Source organism: Pelophylax lessonae (assembly GCF_965119305.1).
Source record: "Pelophylax lessonae genome assembly, chromosome: 1".
Lineage (NCBI taxonomy): Eukaryota > Metazoa > Chordata > Amphibia > Anura > Ranidae > Pelophylax > Pelophylax lessonae.
The window spans coordinates 317,692,188-317,708,087 of record NC_138768.1 but is presented as its reverse complement, the minus strand read 5'-3'; the positions used below and the strand labels follow the sequence as shown (position 1 = coordinate 317,708,087).

The window sequence follows — 15,900 nt, the reverse complement described above, 5'->3', positions numbered from 1 at the left end:
AATGCGCACTGGGGATGGGGAGGGGCTCCCACCGCCGAAATCACCATCTTCAGGGCTCCATTGTCATGGCCGCTGCGATTTCCAATGACAAACCACTGAAAAATGGCTGCTGGACTACACAAACATGGCCATCATGCATAGAAACACAAAGGCTAAAGCAAAATGGTGGCACCACGAGGCTCCCAGGGACCCAGGAGGGATCCCTAGGCCTCAAGCAGGAACCCCACCAGGTACAACCCCCCCCCTGCACAGCCAATCATTCGGTCGCCGGCAGGCGCACCCCGCCCCACATCACCAGCATAGCACCCTGCCCCAACCCCAAGATGTGGACCAGATTACCCACACAGCCCCAGCATAAGTGGGGGGTAGGATGGGAGGCCAGATGGAGGAGGGAACCTGGAGGTCCGACAGTCCCAAGGAGGGGTCCACGTCCACCCAAAAACCCTTCAGGGGGAGAGGGGGGGACAGCTACTCACCATAACAGGAACCAGGCTGGCACTGCTCCAGACAGAACCTCATCTCCATTGAAATGAGGGGGCTATCGGCCTCGCAAGGCGTTTACCTCGCAGGCCAGGCCCCCATTCAGTGGGGCTAGGTCATGGCTGACCTAGCGTGGAGCTGAGGTCTGGCCAGACTGGGTTGACCACTGGATCTAGATTACCCAACCTGTCGCCCAGTCTGGCAGTTGATTGCAGATCTCACAGGAATAAACCAGGAGAAATATTTCTATCTAAAAAGAAAAAAAAATGCCAGTGCCAGAGATCCCAGCAAGGAACTAGGTCCTTACTCCTGACAAGGCAGAAAAAAAAACTGAGTAAATATAATCAGAGAGAGGGAGTATACCCCCTGGGACTGCCCATAGGCATAGTCTGATTCTTTTTCTGCCTAGTGTCCTACTCATGTATGGGGCAGTATAACCTAATGGCCATGAAGATTAGGAGCGGTGTCAATGACTGAAAGAGAAATGACTACAGAAGATGCAGCCATGCTGTGCGCTTGAATAGCATGCCTGTAACTCCAAACAGGATGAGAGGGGACACACACTGGCCATCTCAGATCGGCTTTGGTGCTTCGCATTTTACAACCAGGAAGTAGGGAACTGGCAGGATCAACCATGTACTACATAAAGAGTAGAATAAAAAAAATACATATTGGTGTGAAAAAAAAAAAAAAAAATATAAGCCTTAAAGATTTTTAGGGTTAGAAACACTTTAAAGCCTCATATTTCCTAAATTTTCCTAATCTGAAGGTTTATATGTAATGATTTTTTAAAAAGAGAAGTGTGGCCAAAGCTTGTTTGGTCATACTTCTCTCATGTAGGTCACAGGAGTGCACTTACTTTTGCACTTGTGACCCAGAATTAACCGAGAGCGAACTAAAGCCCGCTCTCAGCTCATGACACAGAGCAGCTCCATTCTCTGACAGTATCTCGACAATAATGTCAGTATCTACCCAGATGCCTAACCAGCAGCTGGAGCAGCCTTGCAGTGTGTCAGCAACCCCACCTGGCGCTCCAGTGAGCACTGAAGGGGCAAAGTAGAGAGTGGTGAATAACATTCACCACTCTGTGCTCAGAACGGCCCCAAGAACTACCTGAGCAGGGGGTCACATGATCGCTCAGCTCTTGGGCTTAGAGGCAGCGAGGAACAGTTGTAGCAGCGGACTGATGCTGTAGCCATAAAGGCGAGTATAATATATATATATATATATATATATATACATATATACACATACATACATACACACACATATATATATATATATATTATACACACACACACACACACACACACAATACACACACACACACATATATATATATTATACACACACACACACACACACACACACACACACACAATACACACACACAATACACACACACACATATATATATATATATATACATACACACACTTTTTTTTTTTTTTTTTATTTCCCACACATCTATAAACTCACCATGTTTAAAGACTCCAATAAGTAAAGATTTGTCAGCCTCTCTGTCCCACCAAAGAGCTGGTAAGTCAGCTTGATCAATTTGGGGGACCCATAAGTCGATCTCTCTGTAATAAGAATTCATAAATGAGCACAAATTAACACAGAAAGGAATTTATAGTAAACAAAAGTACATAGCAAACAGTGATTAATGCCAGAAAAAGTGAAGCAGCAGCTTTATTGAATTCACCCCAAAGTGTCCTTTAGGATAAGGAATGGAGATAAAACATTTTAAGTAAAAATCCAGCAAAACTATAAAAAGGATATATAGCCTCTTACAAAATTATCTTGTAATTTATAAAAAAAAAAAAAAAAAAAAATAACACAGTGGACAATTTTAGTTCCCATAAGAAATAATCAATAAATGTGGATTGTCATGTATTGCAGAAAGGTAGATATGCGTTTCCCAAGCCTTTCCAAAAGCTTAATTGTGTTAAAAGTTATTACCGATTGCTTTCCCCCATCAGTCTTCGACCCCTTTAACACATGCTGTCCGTTTGTCTGTTTTTCATTCATCCGTTGACAGACGAAAAAACGGACATCAATGCATCTATGGAAAAAACGGATGTGAATGGATAATCATCCATTTACATCTGCATCCGTCATTTGTTATTTGAAACTGATCAAAGCTTTATTTTTCTTCCGTTAACCCCCCTGGCGGTAATCCCGAGCGTGACTCGGGGTGGATTTTTTAGTGCAGGATCGGTATCCCCGAGTCACGCTCAGGGTAGATGTGCAGAGAGCGCAGCGGTGTCTCTTACCTTCTCCTGGCGATCCAGCGATGATCTCTCATTGCTGTGACCGCCAGCCAAGAGTCCCGCCGCTCGTCAGTCCTCCGTCGGTGTGATGACTTCCTAGTTCCGTTCCCTGCAGCAGCAATGCTGCATGGGAGCAGAACTAGGGAGGGAAATTCAAAAAAAAAAAAAAACGTTGCACAAAACACATTTTATATTTTATTTATATTTTATTTATATATATATATATATATATATATATATATATATATATATATATATATATATATATATATATATATATATATATATATACATACATACATACACACACATACACATATATACACACATACATACATAACGCATTATAATTGAATCAATAATATAATTTTATATACATATATATATATACACACACACACACACACACATATATATATATAATGCATGAACTATAATCTAATCAATAATATAATTTTATTATATATATTATATATTAAATAATAAAATTATGGGGGCGTGGCCTGAAGAGCAATGGAGTAGGTCGCATTGCACGAGAGCTCCGCCGGCAATATCCTGATTTCACGATCCTGCTCCATCGCTGAGTCCAGAACTCACCTACTCCTGACTCCTACCTGTTCCCGGATCGCGAGGCGGTATGTCTCCCCCCCCCCCGGCAGAAGTCGGAGGCCGCTGCGAAACTGGACAAATTCTGGCACAAGGAGGCCCCACTGGAAAATGGCGCGGCCTCGTCCTCCGCCCCGGCTGCATCCGCGGCTGACCTGTCACAAGTACTTGACGCCATCTCTACCTGCCAGGCGACCCTGACGGCTCGCATCGAGGAAGTGAAAATTGATGTATCCCTCATCCGTCAAGACTTCCAGAAACTGCGGGACCGGGTGTCCGAGACCGAGCGCCGCTTGGGCCACGTGGAGGATGTGGTCCCCCCCCCTGCAGGCCTCCTCCGACCAAGCTGAACGACATATCTCCCAGTTGCTCTCTAAGCAGGACGATCTGGAGAATCGTATGCGCCGAAACAACTTGCGATTCGTGGGCCTGCCTGAGGGTGCTGAGGGGGCCTCTCCTGCCACTTTCCTTGAGGATCTCCTGGTGACCACCTATGGCCGGGATGCCTTCTCTCAATCGGGTGCCATCTAAACCGCCACCCCCGGGAGCGCCCGCCAGGGTGTTCATTGCTAAATTTCTCAACTACCGGGACCAGGATGCCATCTTACGTTTGGCCCGGGACAAGGGCAACATTCCCCACCTCAACAGCCAGGTGCTCGCATTCCCGGACTTTTCCGCAGAGGTCCAGCGTCGCAGAGGCAAGTTTACTGATATCAAGCGGAGGCTATGCGCCCAAAACCTGAAGTACGCTATGTTGTTCCCTGCCAGGCTCCGCGTGGTGGGCGAGGACCGGGTGCATTTTTTCGAGGATTCTGAGGAGGCTGTGGCATGGTTGGACAGACTGAGACCTGCCTAGTGCGTGAGTACACTCTTGCCCACAGTCACCATACCTGCTGTGCCCACCTTGCTGCCCGTTTGCCCTGTGTGTCACCTGAACTTTGCATTGCCTCTCCGTCACTGTTGACCCTGATCCGTCCATCCCTGTTCGAGATGTGAGGAACTGCTGCGGATCTGCTCTCTTTTGTGACACCCTGTCCCCCCCCCCCTTTTTTCCTTCTCCCCCTGTTCTGGACACCGTTTACTCACCATATGCAACGTTGAAATTTTTTTACAGACTGCCGTGTGCTCTCCCTTCGCTTTGCTCTGCCAGCTCGGCCCCCCAGATGTCCTGTCTCGTGGGGGCTGCTTGCTGGCACTACTACGGGAACTCTCTTGTTCTTCAGAGAATGTTTGCCCCCTTGTTACACTATGCCCATGTTGCAACTATGATTGTGTTTATCGCTATGCTATGCCTGATGCCCTGGCTGTCTGCGTGCGGGCCCCTCCGGGGTCTCCGCTGCAGCTGGTGCTCCCCCTGCTTCAATATGGGTACTGTTGGGTTTTCCTGTTCGGGGATGTATGCTCGCACAAGTTGGGGTCGGTGTAGAGCTGGGTGGGTTAGGGTTGTTTATTTACAGAATGTTTATTGTGTGCTGTTCATCATGATATTGCGATGCTGCCATTTTCCTGTGTTTTCATGCCATATCTCCGTCTGTACCTCTCTGCAGGCTCGGTCTCCACTGACATTCTATATCCTTATGCCATTTTTTCACCTACCTCCATGGCCCCATTGAAATTGCTAGTTTGGAATGTTCGTGGCACTAGGGACAAAATCAAACGTACGGCTCTCTTTACTTTTTTGAAGGCCCAAGCTGCAGATATTGCGGTTTTAACTGAAACCCATGCCACTGGCTCCCTGGTTCGTGCTCTACGGAAGCCCTGGATGGGTTGGACCTATCATGCCACATACAGTTCCTACTCCTGTGGAGTCTCCGTACTAGTTGCTAAGTCCCTCCCCTTTGCCATTTGTTCGGTGGAGACCGACCCTCAGGGTCGTTATGTTCTTCTACATGCTACACTGGCGGGATCTCCTATCTGGTTGTTGGCCTACTATGTGCCCCCCCCCCCCCCCATTTACTGGGGCTATCCTCGGGGCCGGTTTAGATTTTATTGCACGCCACCCTTCTGTGCCTGTTATATGGCTGGGTGATTTTAACATGACCATTGACCCCGAGCTGGATAGGGTGAGTTCAACTCCCCCTGCACGGCCTTCGAGTGGTCTGACCCGTTTTGGTCGGGTAATGTCACAGTTCTCGCTGATTGACACCTAGCGCCACCTGTATCCTACTAAGAGGGCTTACTCCTGCTTCTCAGCGGCTCATGCCACCATGTCTAGCATTGATTACATCTTTATTTCCCCACAGCTTGCTCCTCAGCTGCAGGCGGCGGGCTTTTGCCCGCGTATCCTGTCTGACCACGCCCCTTACTGGGTGGTCCTGGATGTTTTGTCCCGGCCACCGCGCAGTAACTGGCGGCTTAACCCGTTTTGGCTCGGCCTAATCCCAGACACTGAATCTCTAGACGCTGAGTGGGACTCATTCTTCGCGACTAATGACGGTACCTCGGATGTCCTGACGGTGTGGGATGCGTTCAAATCCCATGTGAGGCTGAAACTTTCCCATGCCATTTCCACTTTCAAACGTCACTCTAGAGCTTCGTACGCCCAGGTGCTGGAGGACTTGGCCTCTATGGAGGACCAGTATGCTCTTGCACCGACTCCGGATGCGCTCGCTAGCCTTAAATTGCAGACGCGGGTTGCCGAACAGCTTAGTTATGAAAGGGCTAGGCATAAATTATTTTTCGCCAAACAGCGGATATTCGAACAGGGAGAACGCCCGGGTAGGCTTTTGGCACACTTGGCACACCTGGATGCCTGCCCTCCGGTGGTCATTTTCCTAGCGGGTCCGGACGGATCCCTAGTTACTGACGCTGCCAAGGTTGCCGGCATGTTTGCGTCGTTTTTTCGTGACACCTATTCCTCTAAGGTAGCGTACGAGGCCCCAGAGCTGGATGGGCTGCTGGCTGACCTGTCCCTCCCTCAGTTGTCGGCGGCTCAGGTGGAGGCCCTTGAGGCCCCTATCTCCGCCAAGGAGGTGCAGGTGGCTATTGCTAGTTTTGCTCGTTGCAAAGCTCCGGGCGTGGACGGGCTCCCCGTGGAATTCTATGCACAATTTTCGTCTACCCTTGTTCCTAGATTGGTGACCCTTTATCGATCTATTTTCAAGGACGCTGCCCTTCCTGACTCTATGCGCGAGGCCCTCATCGTTTTGCTCCCAAAGCCTGGGAAGGACCTTCTCCAACCTGAGTCGTATAGACCCATTTCCCTCTTACAGACTGATGTGAAAATCCTTGCTAAAGTTTTGGCCATTCGTCTAAATAAGGTTATCCTGACGCTGATTCACCCTGATCAGACGGGCTTCATGACTACAAAAAACACTGCCTATAACACTAGACGCCTCTTTATGAATTTGCAGGCCTCGCATGCTCAGCTGGGGGCTCGGGTGGTGGTCTCGCTTGACGCGGCCAAGGCCTTTGATTCTGTCGAATGGAATTACCTATGGCATTGTCTACGTATCTTTGGCCCGCGATTCATCAGGTGGTTGACTATCCTCTACGATGCCCCTCGGGCACGAGTTCTGGCGAATGGCTGGACCTCGGACGGGTTTCCTCTCTCGAGAGGCACCCATCAGGGGTGCCCCATCTCTCCTCTACTCTATGCCTTGGCGGTGGAACCATTGGCGGAGGCTCTTCGATCCCATCCGGGTATTGAGGGGCTTCGTGCTGGTCCACTGGTGGTGACGGTTAGTCTGTATGCTGAAGATATGCTCCTGTACTTATCGGATGCTGGTCCTTCCCTGGCTTCGGCCCTGCAGGTCATCGAGCACTTCGGCAAGTTCTCTGGCCTACGTATCAATTGGGACAAGTCCCAGATTCTTCCCATGGATGTCTCTCCCCCTACCTTTGCCCAGGCCTCCTTACCCCTTCGACGTGACAGCGCGATTAAATACCTGGGTGTGCATATATCTCGGGATCTTTCGGAATACGTTTCCCTTAATATTGAACCGGTTATATCCCTGTTCAAGGCTAAACTTCAGGCGTGGGCTAAGCTCCCGCTGGGGGTGATGGGGCGGATAGGTCTCCTCAAGATGATTCTGCTCCCTAAAATATTGTATGTTATGTGGCATTGCCCGGTCTATATACCGCTTCGCTACTTTAAGGTCCTCGAGGCCCTCTGGAACTCGTTTATTTGGGGATCGGCGAGGCGCAAATTGTCATCGCGTACGATCCGCCTCCCGACCTCGTTGGGCGGTCTCGCAGTCCCCGATCTTCCCCTGTATTATTTGTCAGCTCAGCTATCCCATTTCTACCACTTGGACAAACAGGACAATCTGAGGTGCCGTCTTTTGGTCTGTGCGGACTCTGGCTTCCCGGTTCCCCACCCATTCTGTGACCTCCTTCGGGGGGTGAAGGGATCCCACAGGTCCTCCCCGCGTGGGAGTCTCTTGCATAACTATAGACGTGTCTGGGACCTGGCGACGCAGAAGATGGGCTGTGAGGCCTTGCACGCTGATACGCCGCTGTGGTTTAATAAATTTCTACCAGAACTTCTACAGATACCTGATCCCAGTGTCTGGATCTCTAGAGGAGTCTTCCTGCTCTCCCACGTATTGCACCGGGGAGCAGTGAAGACGTACAGCCAACTTAAGCAGGAGTTTGCCCTCCCACCCCATATGTACTTTCGATACATGCAGCTCGGTCACGCGCTGCGGGCCCAGTTCCCGGTGGACTCTCCGATGGTGGAACCCTTAGACCTGACTAGGGTCCTCATGGGTGCGGACCACTGCAAGCTGATTGCCCTTCTGTACGAAATGTTGCTTACGCCTGCGGCCACCAAGACCGCGTATGCGTTGAAACCCAAATGGGAACATTTGTTGGGAGAGGTCCTGGATGAGGACTGGGAGGATATACTGATGGGCACTAAGTGTGCTTCCCCTAAAATGTCAGATCTCTTTACTCATGTATGTATCCTTCACCGTGCATACCTTACCCCTGTACGCATGGCTAAATTTCGACCTACCCAGGCGTCTCATTGCCCCAAGTGTCTGCTGTCGACTGGCACATTCGACCATCTGCTGTGGCAATGTCCGCGCGTACGTGGGTTCTGGGCCCAAGTGGTCCAGTTCCTCCACGATCAGATGGGCGCGCCTGTGACACTCGACCCTAGATTAGGTTTACTGGGACTCCTTCCAGATGTTGAGATTAACAAACACATGGCTCAGTTCTTGCAGGAGACCCTGTTCCAGGCCCGTAAATTGCTGGCCAGGAATTGGATCCAGCAGGCGGTGCCTACCTTGGCGGCGTGGATTAGCGAGATCAATAGCACTCTCCCCTATAAAAAACTTATTTACGTTAACAGAGGTTGCCCGGGGAAATACCATAAGGTGTGGGATAAGTGGCTCAATTCTTCCACTACTTGTACATCGTAATTCCTAATGCACTGTGTGTAAATTTGTCGCTTATCTGTGTACATTGTTCTACTAATTGCTATGTACTCTCATGAGCTGGCATTGACCGTCAAGATTTACGGACTGGTTTGTTCTATATTGTTTATTTCGCAGCCATTTCTTGTTGTATATCTCCTGTTTTGTTTCAGTACACAATAAAGTTGTTTTGATTTAAAAAAAAAATAATTATATTATTGATTCGATTATAATTCATGCGTTTGTGTTTCAAATTTATCACATCTGGGATGTCTACTAGACTCTTGTTTTGGTCAGGTTTAAGTCAGTAATTACTAAGAATTGTAGGCCTATAATACATAACGCCACATTTCCATGAAAAAAAATTGTACCGCTTTTGGTATGTAATTCCTGACATAATCATACCGCCAGGGAGGTTAAGAAAATGGAGCGGACAAAAAATGGATGTCAATTGACAAATGGTCAGTTTTTCATCCGTTTTTGCATTGGTAATGGATGTAAAAAAAAAAAAAAAAAAAAAAAAAACTGATGAAAAACTGATGAATACTTAATTTCATCAGATCAGTCATGTCAAAATGAATAAACGGCCCACATGTGTGAAAGGGGCCCTAAACTATTTTATTTAAAAGAGTAAACGTACTTAGCATCAACTCCACCGAGCACCTTTATTGCATGGCCTCCAATCACTTCCTGGCGGAGATAATATAACATTCGAACACGCAGCAGAACCCTAGGAAGGCACAAATGAAAAGCTGTAAGCCAACATTTCACACGCTTCAACCATGCAAATAAACATATCCCAAGTATGATGAGATCTAGCAAACAATTTTTAAGGAGATTTAAGAATGTACAGGTAATTCAACAAAGTAACTAAAAAATCAAAAAAAAATTTTGTGGAGAGGGATTAGAACCATTGTCATTTTTTATAGCCGTCTGTGCCATCATTAAGGAGATTTACCTTCTTTACTTGTCCTGTTCGCCATTATCATTGAAAGTGAAAGAAAATCCCAAATTTTGGGTTGTCCTCCAAAAAGTAATAGATGGGAAATTAGTCCTGGTGACCTGGGGGTTTCCCCAGGAATTTCTTTCATTTACAAGGATTTCCTCACACTTCCTGTTTGGCTACGGGACAGGAAGCGGAGGGAAATATCTGCAATGGGGCAAAAATAGCAAAAACAAAATGTTCACAGGGGCTATAAACCTTCCCTTACTCTATTCAAAATGAATAAAACACTTTACCTATAGTTCTACTTTAAAGTGGTTGTTACCCACTTATTGTTATTACAACTATCCCCTGTGTTGTAATAAATGCTGTGCCCCACAGTATGTGTTTCTAAACAAAATTTGCCGTGGCCGCCGATCGGCCCTTTAAAATAATTGGATTTTTGTCTTTACGTAAAATCCTTTTCTCTGAAGTTCGTTGACGAACACAGTATGTGTTCTTAACAGTAGGGTTATACTGCCCCCTACAGGAGTAGGACACACTAGGCAGAAAAAAAAAGTTCTGCCTACACCTATGGGCAGTCCCAGGAGGTATACTCCCTCCCTCTGCTAAAGGATGTCAGTTTTGTAACAAAGCAGTGTCAGGGAAAACAATACCAACCCAACTTCAAAAAAAGAGGGGCGGGTACTGTGCCCGTCAATGAACTTCACAGAAAAGGATTTTATGGTAAGACAAAAATGAAATTTTCTCTATCGTTCATTGACGGACGCAGTCTCTGCTCTTAACAGTAGGGACGTCCCAAAGCAGTACCATAAAATATGAGGGGTGGGAACAGCAGAAAATAATTCCCCAAGGCTGAACCATTGCCAACCAGGCAACATCGAACTCATCACAACAAGATGAGACCCACCTGAAAAACATTAAACACCTTCAAGGGAGACTAAAACGGCAGCCTGCAAAACTTTGCGGCCAAAGGAGGCATCTGCAGATGCCAGCACATCCACCTTATAAAACTTTGTGAAGGTATGAACAGATGATCAGGTAGCCGCCTTGCAAACCTGAACCACAGATGCCTGATGGCAAAAGGCCCAGGAAGCACTAAGTGCCTGAGAAGAATGCGCCTTAACAGGGAAAGGTGGAACCGGACCCTTAATTGAATAAGCCTGCACAACCGTCCATCTAATCCATATGGAAATAGTGGCAGCAGATGCAGGCAGCACTTTCTTTGTTCTATCTGTGAGTACAAAGAGCGAATCTGACTCCTGAAAAGATGCAGTAGTCGCCAAGTACACCCTGACTGCCCGAACCACATCCAAAGTATGCAGTGCAATTTTCTTAGGATGTTTAGGCTTAGTACACAAGGAGGGTAGCACAAATTTAAGTGGAAACTGGAAACCACCTTTGGAAGGAAGGACGGATCTGGATGAAGCACCACTTTATCCCTATGAAACAACAGATAGGTAGAACAGCAGGCCAGTTCTGACACTGTGTGTGCAGAAGTAATAGCCACCAAGAAGGCCACCTTCTGAATTAAGGCAAGCAGGGGAATCTCCTGAATATTTTTAAAGGAAGGTTTTTGGAGAACCGACAGCATCAAATTAAGGTCCCAAGGTTGCACCGGAGGTGCCAAGTGTTGCACCCCCTGGATAAAGCTACGCACCAGGGAATGGGATACTAATGGCTTTTGGAAGAAAATTGCCAAGGCTAAAACCTGACCCTTGATAGTACTCAAGGCCAATTTCTGATAAATTCCCAGTTGAAGGAAGGCTGTGGATGACGGAGGCATGTAAACTGACCACGGTGTCAGGGCTCAGCAGCTATGATATAACGTGGTCAGTTTACGGAGGGAGGGTATAGCCGGCAGGATCAGCCAGGTATTTCAGGTGTTACAGGGGGCCAAATGACACAACACAAGCACTGTGCTGTATAACATGCTTTAAAGGAACAGGATCCAACCTTTTTTTTTTTTTTAGGTTAATAAACACTTAAAAGCGTTTGTTACACCCGAAAAAATAAAGATCCTGATAATTTAAAGTGTGTTACACAGCACAGGGCTTGTGCTGTGTAATTTGGCCCCCTGTATCACCTAAAATACCTGGCTGGTCCTGCCGGCTATACCCTCCCTCCGTAAACTGACCACGGAATATCATGGCTGCTGAGCCCTGACACCGTGGTCAGTTTACGTGCCTCCGTCAACCACAGCCTTCCTTCAATGGGGAGTTGATCAAAAATTGGCCTCGAGTACTATCAAGGGTAGGGTTTCAGTCTTGGCAATTTTCTTCCAAAGGCCATTAGTATCCCATTCCCTGCCTCCGTCAGCCGCAGCTCTCTTGTCGTCCTCTGTCCTCCTCCCCCCTCCCTGCTCCTGTGTCGGGTGCCCGCCCCCTCCCCTCCTGGTGCTAAAAAAAACCTTTTAATATCTTAAATAATTGGATTTTTGTAAGATCTTACCGTAAAATCCTTTTCTCTTAGCTCATTGACAGACGTAGTCCTCTTTGATTCACATCAATTGGGTTATGTTGCCTCCGCAGGAGTAGGACTAGGCAGAAAGAAAAAACGTTCTGGCTCCACCCTAGGGGCAGTCCCAGAGGGTATATCCTCCCTCTCTCTGCTACAGGGAATCAGTTCTGTTATAAAGCAGTAACAGAGAATTTAACCCAACCCAACTCAATGATAGAGGGGCGGGTACTACGTCTGTCAATGAGCTAAGAGAAAAGGATTTTACGGTAAGATCTTACAAAAATCCAATTTTCTCTGTCGCTCATTGACAGACGTAGTCCTCTTTGATTCACATCAATTGGGACATCCAGAAGCAGTGCCACAAATGAGGGGTGGGATTGACAGAAATCAAAATCCAATCTAGAAGGCCCAATCGGTGCCAACTAGAAGTTTTAAAGGCTCATTATAAACAAAGAATGAGACTCAAATAAAAATTCCAACGGAAAAAAAGCCTCGAGGTAGACCACTGGTCTCCTCAAATTGCGGCCTGCAAAACCTTGCGGCCAAACGAGGCATCAGACGATGCCATTACATCAACTTTATAATGTTTTGTAAAGGTATGCACCGACGACCAGGTAGCCGCCTTGCACACCTGGACCACTGACGCCTGATGGCGAAAGGCCCATGACGCACTCAGTGCCCGAGTGGAATGCGCCTTAACAGGGAACGGGGGCTCCCGACCCTTAATAGAATAAGCCTGTACCACCGTCTGTCTGATCCATTTGGAAATAGTCGCGGCAGATGCAGGCAACCCCTTTTTGGGTCCATCCGGGACCACAAAAAGTGAATCCGTCTTGCGAAACGAGTCTGTCGTTTTCAAGTATACCCTGATCGCCCGGACCACATCCAAGGAGTGTAAAGCAAACTCCCGAGGATGACTGGGCTTAGGACACAGGGAAGGTAATACAATTTCTTCATTCAGATGAAATTCTGAAACCACTTTTGGTAGGAAGGATGGATTCGGACGAAGAACCACCTTATCTCTATGAACCACCAGATATGGGGAACGACAAGATAACGCAGCCAGTTCTGACACCCTGCGTGCAGAAGTGATAGCCACCAAGAAGGCCACCTTCTGGGACAACGTAGGTAAAGGAATCTCCCTAATATCTTCAAAGGGAGGTTTCTGAAGAACCGACAATACTAAATTAAGATCCCAGGGTGGTAACGGCGCGCGCACTGGCGGAGCCAGATGTCGCACCCCCTGGATGAAATTCCGCACCAAGGAATGAGTAGCCAAAGGTTTCTGAAAGAAGATGGCTAATGCTGAGACCTGACCCTTGATAGTGCTCAAGGCCAGTTTCTGCTCAACCCCTTGTTGCAGAAAAGCCAATATTCGACTAACCGAATAAGAACGTGGGTGGAACCCCAGAGGTTCACACCATGCAATGTAGGACTTCCATGTGCGATGATAAATCTTTCTGGAAGTCGCTTTCCTTGCTTTAACTAGAGTAGGAATAACTGAAGCCGACAATCCCTTGTCCTTCAGCACCTGGGTCTCAATAGCCAGGCCGTTAAAGCCAGCGATCGTAAAGCAGGATGGAAGATCGGTCCCTGAGACAGTAGGTCCTCCCTGAGAGGAAGTCGCCACGGGACGTCCGCCACCAGTCTGACCAAGTCGGCGTACCAAGCTCGGCGAGGCCAGTCCGGAGCTACCAGGATTACTGGAATTCCTTCCCCCTCTATCCTGCGAAGAAGTCTTGGCAGTAACCCGAGAGGAGGGAAGGCATACATTAGCTGGTATTGCCCCCACGGGGCGACCAGTGCGTCTGCGGTCTCTGCTAGAGGATCGCGGGAGCGAGCCACAAATCTCTGTACTTTTCTGTTGAATCGTGATGCCAACAGATCCACATCCGGGGTGCCCCAACGTAGGCACAACTGGTGGAAAACTTCTGGATGGAGGGACCATTCCCCCTGATCCAGAGTCTGACGGCTGAGATAATCTGCCTGCCAATTCTCCACCCCCGGAATGAACACCACAGAGATAGCTGGAACAAACCGTTCCGCCCAGCGAAGAATGCAAGCCACTTCCTTGGCCGCCCGGACACTCTTGGTGCCCCCTTGGTGATTGACATAAGCCACAGCCGTGGCGTTGTCCGACTGGATCCGAACCGGGCTGCCCTGGAGCTGCTCGGTCCAGTGAATCAGACAAAGTCTGATCGCTCTCAGTTCCAATACATTTATCGGTAACCTGGATTCTTCCGGGGACCAAAGTCCCTGGACGGATAACTGACCGAGAATTCCTCCCCATCCGGATAGACTGGCGTCCGTGGTCACTATCGTCCAATATATTGGCAGAAATGACTTTCCCTGGCTGAGCATCGGAGACCGAAGCCACCAGACCAGAGACTCTCTGGTCTGTTTGCTCAATCAGATCCGATTGTCCAGGGATTCCGGATTCCGATTCCATTTGAGAAGAATCTCTTCCTGAAGAATTCGGGTATGGGACTGGGCAAATGGGACTGCTTCGAAGGAAGCCACCATCAACCCCAGAACCCTCATGCAAGTCCGAAGAGAAGACCAGCTGTTGGATAGTAACAACTGGACTGCTGATTGAATCTTCCGGAGTTTCCCTACCGGAAGGAAAACTCTTGTCCTGAATGTGTCTAGAATTAGACCCAGATATTCGAGCCTCCGGGTGGGAACCAGAAATGACTTTTGCTGGTTCACCAGCCACCCGAATTCCTGTAAAGAAATCATAGTAATCTCTAGGTTTTGTAGCAGGGTCTGTGGAGACTCTGCATGAAGCAGGAGATCGTCTAGGTAACCTAGAATCGATATGCCTCTTTGGCGCAGTAGTGCCAACATTGGGGCCAACACCTTCGTGAAGACCCGAGGAGCCGTGGCGAGACCGAAAGGTAACGCCGCAAACTGGCAGTGGTTCTCTTCTACGGAAAAACGTAGAAACCGCTGATGTCCTGCGTAAATGGGAATGTGAAGATAGGCGTCCTTGATGTCTATGGACGCTAGGACATCCCCTGAATGCAGGGAGGCCGCTACTGTGCGAATGGATTCCAACTTGAATTTTCTTATGTTGACAAAGGAATTGAGTGCCCTTAAGTCCAGGATTGGACGCACTTTGCCCTCTTTCCTGGGTATTGTAAATAGGTTTGAATAAAACCCTTGAAAACGTTCTGTCCAAGGAACGTGGACTACCACTCCTTGTTGTAGTAAATCCGTGACTGCTCTCCGCAGATCTTCTAAACGATCCGGGGATAGTCGGATATTGGAAGGGAAGAATCGCGCCGGTGGGAGAGATCGAAACTCGATCTTGTACCCTGACCTTATGACTTCGCAAACCCACTTGTCCGGGATTTCGGAGAGCCATGGATCCGGGAACCGGCGAAGACGTCCCCCCACCCCAGTTATGGGTGGGGGCGCACTTTCAGGCTTTAGTAGACTTATCTTCAGGTCTGGAAGGGGCGGGCTTTTGCTTGCCCGACCAACGTCCCCTGAAGCCTCCTGAAGGAGCTTTGGAGGACTTAATTTTTTCACCCGCGGGACGAAAACATTTTTTATGAGCGGAGAAAGAAGGCCCCCGTCTTTGACGAGGTCCTTTACCCTTCGCACTTTGCGGTAAAAAAGGTGCTCTTTTTTTCCCGTGAGATCCTTAATGATCTCATCTAAGTTGGCTCCAAATAAACGCTCTCTTAAAAAGGGGAGATTAGCCAATGCTTTTTTGGAACCTTGGTCGGCTAACCAACCTTTTAGCCACAGTGTACGCCTGAGAACCACTGCT

General features: G+C 48.2%; 1 protein-coding gene across 2 annotated transcripts in view; it reads right to left on the bottom strand.

The window, feature by feature from the left end:
* CHD8 (chromodomain helicase DNA binding protein 8) overlaps window positions 1–15,900 on the bottom strand; it is a 203,247-nt gene that overhangs the window by 41,659 nt on the left and 145,688 nt on the right. For both annotated transcript variants that reach the window (XM_082243977.1, XM_082243978.1), the window contains exons 25-26: window positions 9,360–9,449; window positions 1,960–2,063 (exon numbers count right to left, since the gene is read on the bottom strand). In XM_082243977.1, the coding sequence (XP_082100103.1) occupies window positions 1,960–2,063; window positions 9,360–9,449 (194 nt within the window). The remainder of the gene's footprint in view (window positions 1–1,959; window positions 2,064–9,359; window positions 9,450–15,900) is intronic.